Source organism: Octopus bimaculoides, chromosome 20 (assembly GCF_046866305.1).
Source record: "Octopus bimaculoides isolate indiv1 chromosome 20, ASM4686630v1, whole genome shotgun sequence".
NCBI lineage: Eukaryota > Metazoa > Mollusca > Cephalopoda > Octopoda > Octopodidae > Octopus > Octopus bimaculoides.
In genome coordinates, this window is record NC_142947.1 from 46,983,306 (window position 1) to 46,992,412 (window position 9,107).

Sequence of the window (9,107 nt, forward strand, 5' to 3'; positions counted from 1 at the left end):
TCTGATGAAGATGAAAGTGTTTCGCAATAAAATGATTTCTTTGAAGTTTCGGTTTTTCATTTTATTATTTTGACATGTGGATTTGCAGAATCGTTAGAGCGTCAGAATAAAACGGTCTTGTAGTTTGTTTTTCGATTCGCTACGTTCTGAGTTCAAATCCTGCAGATGTAACCTTTCGAGATCGTCAAAATAAGTACCAGTAAAGTTAGTGCGGTCGATGCAATAGGCTTGCCTCTCCCCTAAAAATTACTGGCATTGTAGTAAAATTAGAATTTTTTTCATTAATTTATTTAACGGTTATATTTCCAAAAATATTTCATTTCTGTTAAGATTATAATTATTTTTATGTCATTTTTAATATTTCAAAAGGAAAACGGTGGTTTCCAGAATCCGATAGAGTAACCTTAATTTATTTTGCTACATTCGTTTCTTTCGCGTTCAAGACTATCCAAAGGTAATATTTATTTTTCCTCCATCCTAGGATCGAAATAATAATGTTTTAAATCGATTGCATCTCTGCACCTAAAATTATTGTCTGTCTTCTAAATTTAGAAATACCCACTTTTTCTTAAAGAGATTAAATATGACATTTTTGTTGTGCAATACTGATTTCTATTCTAGACTTAAGTATTATCGCAAGTTCTAACATTCCCGGGGTCGGTACCCGGTTTCCACGGCCTCTAAGTGAACGATATCACACCATTCACCCTGATCGGAAGACTAGTCCGTCGCGAGGTTGCTCGTTTACAGTCGAGTGGACTGGAGCAATGTGAAATGAAGTGTCTTGCTCAAAAACATAACGCACCACTCGGTCTAGGAATGGAAACCACAATCTTAAGATCGTAAGTGCAATACCCGAACCGTTAGCCCAGGTACCTTCACGACTTATACCTAAGGTCGCTAATATGATCTGTGTGGAGTGAAATACTTTTGTACTCTAGGCACAAGTACGCAACTGGTACTTAATTTATCAACCCCGAAAGGATGAAAGGCAAAGTCGACCTCGGCGTAATTTGAACTCAGAACGTAATAAACCTATATTCTTTTCTACTTTAGGTACAAGGCCCGAAATTTGGGGGGAGGCGGGGCAGTCGATTAGATCGACACCAGTACGCAACTGGTATTTAATTTATCGACCCCGAAATGGTAAAGTCAAAGTTGACCTCGGCGTAATTTGAACTCAGAACGAACAGGACAAGTTATTACACTTGGAAAAGTTCAGGACAAATTATTACATCTGGTAAAAGCACAGAACAAGAAAATTTTTACTTAAAATATTGCAGCTGAGGATAAATTTTGAAATAAAAGATTTAGATTTAGAAAATATTAGTTTTTATTAAAACTAAAAATTTTATTAGTCTTGACCAAATGCCTATTTCTTTTACATAATGAATTTACCTACCATATATTCTATTTTACTTTGCATTAAACTTTAGCTATAATGGTACTTCTGGCTCTCATTTTTCAAGTATTCTAGTGTGTCAATATTTTATGCATATATATATACACACATGCACACATGCACAACCTCCCTAAACTAGAAACCTTTATCCAAATATAACCCTTGCCATAATTAAACTCTCAATGAGGGACAATTACACAATATTAATGCATCGTATTATCTCAGCAGACAAGCGAAGGTGGTGAACTGGCAGAACCGGTTGCGCGTCCATTAAAATGCTTTGCGACATTTCGGCCGCTTTTTTTTTTTTTTTCCTTAAATTCTGAGTTCAAATTCCGCCGAGGTCGACGTTAACTTTCATCCTTTTAGTTTCAGCAAAATAAATACCAGTTAAACCCCGGGGTCGGTGTAATCGACTTACCTTCTTTCACTAAAACAACCATAAACCCAAAAGCCCTAAATATGTTGAACCCTTACCCCACCCACTCTTATAAGTGTGTGGACTCTTCCAACTTAATAAATCGAGAATTCCAAACAGCTGAAAGTAAAAATGAGGATGCAATCATCTAAAGCCGCGATTTTTAAGTTCAAACTCTGCCGAAGTCAATTAAATTATGTTCTGCCCTAATAATGCTTTCTCACCCTCGTGTATAAAATGTCATACAAGCCAGACACTAATATAGTATTTCAGAAGAGTGTGTGTGTGTGTGTGTGTGTGTGTGTGTGTGTGTGTGTGTGTGTGTGTGTGTGTGTGTGTGTGTGTGTGTGTCTGGACTAGTTAGTAACAGTAGAATGATATTTGATCTCTACACAAAGTTTGTTATATTAAGGGAAGAAAGAAACAGGATATGTTGAAAATTGTTATGTTTCTTTTTCCTACGGTCATTAAAGTCCTTAATTAAAATGAGTTTGTGAAACCAGGCGGCTAAATTTTCATATTAAGAATAGATTTCCTGCCCTAAACTACGAAAAGCTCGCTTCCTTTTAAGAATACTCTTCAAGCAATAAGATATATGATGGCTCTTTTATTGACGCGCAGTATAAAGGTTAACCAGACTCGGAAACGTTTATTCCCTTCAAAAGGGACATTAGGGACTTCTTTTTGTAAGGGCTTGGTCTGCAGAGTAGGGGCCATGTCAATGAATTGTTTCCTGGGCCTCCGTAATGTGGGGCGGAAGTTTTCTTGAAACCAGCGATTTGGCCCCAGTATTTGTAGCAGTGTGAGTTCTATTAAATACATCGAAGTTCGATACGGGGGAATTAAATCGGGCGACATTTGAAGTCTGTTGTCCTCAGCAGAACAGAAATGATCCTCTCTACGGACGACTTCCACAGTTTCTGTTTACTAAATTTCGTTCAAGTTTTTGTCGATGCGAGGCGAAAGAAGATATTTGCACGACGTACAATTGGATTGAAACAAAATTAGTGTATTGTATTTGACGGCATATAAGATGCGCCTTCCCGCCCAAGGCCAAGTCAGGGAAGATGTGGGGGCATGCACCGCTGCAACACGTTGCAGCTCGTTGCTATCATTCACCATTTGTCAGTATATTTCCAGGTCCACTCGGAGACCCGCAGGGCAGATTGCCAATTGGTCCCCATCTCCTCATCTACTGTATCCATGTGGCATGCGGTTGACCAACACAAGCAATCAACCTATCAGGATCCTCAGAGAAGAGAACCCTAAGCAGGATCTAACTCGGAAAATTGAGCAACATGGCCAGACAACCTGAGCTGGCGCACATGAATCATGCAAGTAACAGGACGCATCCGATCAATTGGAACTCATAATACTACGAAACGCTCTGGTATCAAAGGAGTTCAGATGGCTCCTAAGTGCTCCGGACCTAAGAGTATCTTGATGTAAGACAAAGACCCAGTCCTTCCTCCACCGAAAAAGGAAATTCACTGCTGTATAAACAAATGCATAAATGGTTCCTCATTCATGCATGAGGCCTGCGGCCTTGAGGGGAAGGGCTTAATCGAGCTATCGACACTCGTACTTGAATAGTACTTTATTTTATCGACCTCGAAAGAATGAAATGCAAGGTTGACTTTAGCGGAGTTTGAACTGAGAACCAAAGAAGCCGCAACTAAATACCACCAAGCATTTTAACCGATGCTCTACTGATTCTGGCAAAACACCGCTCTTGATGTCAATGTATGCACAAAGCCATCAGTTTTAGGGGAGTAAATAACATCGATCCCAATACTTAACTGGTACTTTATTTTATCGTCCCCTAAAAGGTTGAAAGGAAAAGCTGACCTCAGTTAGACTTGAACACAAAACGTAGAGTTTGTCCGATCTTCTAACGATTCTACCTTTGTTCTAAACATCTTTCCAAACAAGGGCTCTTTTGCCGTGTATAATATCAAGGCCAGATTAAGGACCCGTGGTGAGGTTTTGTTATCAGTATGTAAACTCCATGACGCTGTTTCAATTCCTCGCTGGAACTAATCTTATCAATGCTTTTATTAGATAAAGAACTTAATAAATGTGTTTATTACATACCCAGCGGAGAGTGGGGAGGGACCAGGAAGTGTGTTACCACAGTGAAATGCCGCGTAGCGACTGAGAGAGTTCGTTCTTTATTAGACGCATGACAACTCAATACAGATGTTTACATATCCACACATATAAGTGTGAGTATATGCACACACACACACACACACACACACACACACACACACACACACACACACACACACACACACACACACACACATTTATATATATATATACACATACTCGCACATATACATACACACACAAATACATACACATATACGTAGAGGAATAATTGCACACGAGAGTGGTAAATATGGAAATATTTAAGTGTGTGTGTGTGTTTATACGTGTCACTTTGCACTCATTAACCAATTAACAAAAAACAATTAAGTTTTTAAGCTGAAATTTTACATTAATTACAATAGTGTACTCGTCTGACCATGGCTTACACTTAACTGTACTTAAAGAATGGTGGCATAATGTATGTATGTATGTATGTATGTGCGTGTCTGTGTGCGTATGTGGATCGACACACATGTATGTACATATGTGTGTGTATATGTGTATATATGCACACGCGCGCACGCGCACGCGCGCGCACGCACACACACACACACACACACACACACACACACACACACACACACACACACACACACACACACACACACACACACACACACACACACACACACACACACACACACACACACATATTTGTGTGAATTTGTTTATGAATGTTTCTAAAGATTATATTAAATTAACTGAAAACTACCCAAACGACCCATTTTTAATTCATCCACCATCCAAACATCTCCATTGTATTTTTGTATTCTTTTTAAACAAAAATCCCCGGCAGATCTTTGGACGTTAGTTTATAAAGTGTCTTCGGTAAATAATAACATTAAAGATCAATAAAAATGTATATTGGAATATATTTTTGACGCTCGGCAGGTTACCCAGGAGGCCCTGGGAATATACCGACAAATGATGAATGCGGCAATGCGCATGCCTCAAACACCTGGCCTATTTCCTGGCAAGACATAGAGAGAGGGCATTCAGCAGTCTTGTGTTTCTTTTCTTTTGCTTTTTTTTTTCTTAAACATTATACTCTATATAATCTATAATGCTGCTTTAAGATCTCCTTTAAAAAAAGTTAGATTAATAAACCATGTATCAACGGCTTAAAACATAATTTCAATACTTTACATGCCAGACTCGAGTTCTTTATACACACATCCATCATATGTGTGTACGTGTACATATATATATATATGTGTGTGTATGTGTGTGTGTGTAATGTATATGTATGTATTTATAGTGACATAGTCCTCGCAGGGAGAACACCTGTGTGTTAAGATGTAGAATTAATAGTATCTGTAAAGGTGTGGTGGTTTATCGTTTTAAGGCGTTTCTACACCGATAACCAGCATGTGCCCCTTTACACACACACACACACACACACACACACACACACACACACACACACACACACACACACACACACACACACACACACACACACACACTTATACACATAAATACGCTATAGGTAAATATGAACACAGACTAGCAAGCACGCATGTTATACAGTTAGATGTGCGTGATTTTGTGTGTGTGTGTGTGTGTGCATTCATTTAACAAATGTCCGCATATTACGGCTGCTCTCTCTTTCTCTCTCTCTCCTTTTCTCCCTCTCTCTCTCTCTCACAATCTCTGAATACTCACCCTTCATGAGAAACACTAGAATCACTGCGAGTTCTGATGCTGGAGCAACGTAAAATGAAGTATTTTGCTCAAGAGCACAACGCACCGCCCGGTCTGGGAATCGAACTCCCGATCATGCGATCGAGAATGCAACACTCTAACCACTAGGCCACGTACCTTTATTTATATATGTATGTGTGTGTGTGTGTGTGTGTGTGTGTATATATATATATACATATATACATATATATATATATATATATATATATATATATATATGTGCGTTTATATGTGTATGTAGGCATACATGAGTATATGAACACACACATACAGTTACGCATACGCACTCACACACGCACGCATGCATGTTTGTGTGTATATGTCCTTATAAAGAGAAATCCATTTATTCATGGCCTCGGTCTCGCTTTAAAAGAAAGAATCTCTGCGTTATCTTCGGGTGTCAGATCGAATTACAGGATGTCTATCTCTGTTTATACATTCTTAGTCAGTGTTTGCTTCTGTATAAGTGTGTGTGCATGCAAGGGTATATGTGTGTGTTTATATGTATGTTCTTATTTGTGTATATATATTGATAATGTATATATGCCTGAATATATGTAAACGTTAGCACCAATACACGTATGCATTAATATACACAATCTATCTATCTATCTATCTATCTATCTATCTATCTATCTATCTCTTTCTCTCTCTCTCTCTCTCTCTCTCTCTCTCTCTCTCTCTCTCTCTATATATATATATATATATATATATATATATATATATATATATATATATATGTATATAGGTATATGTATTTTTATATATATGTTTGTATGTTTGTATGTGTGTGTATACGCACACATATATACATACATATATATATCCACGCGAATATATATATATATATATATATATATATATACGCACACAATTATTCTTTTATTATTAACGTTAGCAGGCCTGGAAGTTTTAGTGCTTCATATGCTAATTCCACTTTTAGTTTAGTGTTCATTTATCGATTTCTAATGATCGAATCGCTGGCTTAAAATTCAAGAAATAACACAGCATAAACAATAATGTACTCCATTTAAAAGGTTATGTCGAACTTCAAACAATTGCTCCTTAATTATCCAAACAAATATGAAAGCTAAAACGAAATTTATCTGCATCACTTTTCAACTGGAGAAAGTATGAATTGATTTCAAACTATCGTATAAATTTACATTATTAATCCACATTAAATATTTTTCAAATCGATAAAATTATCCAACATCTATTGCAATGTTTCGGTGTATAAATTAACATTTTAGCCATGAGCTACAAAGAACAGATTTCAGCTACTGAGTTATATATAAAAGTTTATAGTTTCTGGCGTGTGTGGTAGTCAAGATTTCTGCTTACGTTATTTTGATTTCAGTCCCACTTTGTCAAAATATGTCTTTTGTTATAGCCCCGGATTTGAGAAACAAATTAGTCGACGGCTACGGTGAAAAAGCCTGAGGTCGTTCGCTTCCTTCCCAGAACAATATTCCTAGCATGGACCATTCCATGGCCCTCCTTATTTCTAATTTTTTGTTGCAGCCAACGTCTTTTGTTATCTTTCAATGGAACATATCTTTCATTGAGGCAAATGCCCTCCACCTAATCCTCGCTCAAAACGAGATTTCAGCGTTCAAACGCACACACAGACATGTATATATATATATATATATATATATATATATATATATATATATAGGTGCTCCCTGTCCCAATTAGACGTACTCCTTCACCTTATTTTAATCGTTTGCTACAGAAATGTCCCCTTGTGCTACGTTTATGGACAGCATGCCTATATATAATAAACGTGTGTGTGTGTTTGATATATAAATGTATGCATACACACACATAAACACGTAAATGTTTATACGTGTGTTATATCTGTGAGAGTTGATTATATGAACGTACGTAGAAATTTATTGTCTTTTATTAAGCAATGTCATTTGGTGTGTTTATTTTAAGAGGAAAATACTATAAGGAAACACTCTCGCTCATAAATAAGTGTATAAGTTTGTAAATATATATATACATATATATATATATATATATATATATATATATATATACGTATGTATACGTATGTACAAATATATATATATATATAAGTGTATATATATATGTATATATATGTATGTATACGTATGTACAAATATATATATATATATATAAGTGTATATACTTGTGCATTTGTATATGTATATATGTATATATATATATATATTTACGTATATGTATATATATATATATATATGTATATATATATATATATATTTACGTATATGTATATATATATATATATATATATATGTATATATATATATATATATATATGTATATGTTTGTGTATATATATATATATATATATATATACACACATACATATACATATATGTATGTATATATAGACATGCATGTGTACGTATACACGCATGTGTGTGTATGTATATCCAAGAGGGTAAATAAAATGTTAAAAAATTTTTGGTAATTTTCCAAACATGGGTGGCCTGTTGTTATTGCTGTTATTGTTGTTGTTCTTTTTTGTTATTGTTAGTGTAGTTGTGGATGTTGCTATTGTAGCTATAATTCCCTTTGTGCTTGAAGTTTTTATTATTGTAGTAGCAGTAGCAGCAGTAGTAGAGGTTATTGCTGTAGTTGGTGTTGTAGTGTCTAAACTAATAATCCAGTTTTGTTATTTTAAATTTTCAATTGTTGTTGTTTAGTCTTTCTTTACCCCTCAGTTCTTTAAGTCAAAGTTAATTAGTGTCGGTGGTGGTGGTCGTGGAAGGAGGTGCTGGCGACGGTTGTGGTGCTGGTGTTCTGAGGATGGTCGGGAGTGATGGTGGTGGTGATGGTGTTGGTGTTGGTAAGGGGTGGGTGACGACGGCGGTGGAACAGCATGGACTAAAATATTGAAGTGAAGTGGATAGAGAGAGAGAGAGAGAAGTACAGAGAGAAGGAGAGAGAGAGAGAGAGAAGGAGCGAGGGAGAAGGAGATAGGGAAGGAGAAAGAGAGAAGGAGAGAGAGAGAGGAAGATTGATTTATCAGTAAGAAGATGGAGGTTGGCGGCGTGGTTTGTTTGGGAGAGAGAGAGAGGGAGAGAGAGAGAGAGGGAGAAAATGGCAGGGAGAGTGGGAAAGATATAGTGATGGAAAAGAAATGAAAGAGGGGGAAAGAAAGAGAAAGAGAGAGAGAGTCTGTGTGTGAGAGAGTGAGAGAGAGAAAAGAAAGATAGAAAGATTGTGAAGGAGAGGGTGGGGGTGAGATAGAGAGTGGCAGTGATTGTATGATATAGAGAGAAGAAGCAAGATGGAAAGAGAGGGAGAGGGAGAGATAACGAGAGAGGAGAGGGAGACAGAGGGAGAGGAATTATGAGAAAGAAAGAAAAGAGATATAGAGAGGGTAAAGACAGAAAGGTAGTGGTAGAGAGAGAGAGAGAGAGACGAAGA

The 9,107-nt window shown here is 36.6% G+C and overlaps 1 protein-coding gene across 4 annotated transcripts in view; it reads left to right on the top strand.

Moving 5' to 3' along the window:
- Positions 1 to 3,755, top strand: part of LOC149131730 (autophagy-related protein 101-like) — a 6,391-nt gene extending 2,636 nt beyond the window's left edge. Inside the window, exons 2-3 of one of the 4 annotated variants that reach the window (XM_089338573.1) lie at positions 370 to 454; positions 2,961 to 3,755. In XM_089338573.1, coding sequence (XP_089194699.1) covers positions 370 to 454; positions 2,961 to 3,135 — 260 coding nt within the window. In that variant the 3' untranslated portion in view covers positions 3,136 to 3,755. Of the gene's footprint in view, positions 1 to 369; positions 769 to 2,949 lie in introns of those variants that run through there. The other 3 variants (XM_089338570.1, XM_089338571.1, XM_089338572.1) reach the window with 3 other exon arrangements.
- Positions 3,756 to 9,107: the final 5,352 nt, after the last annotated feature.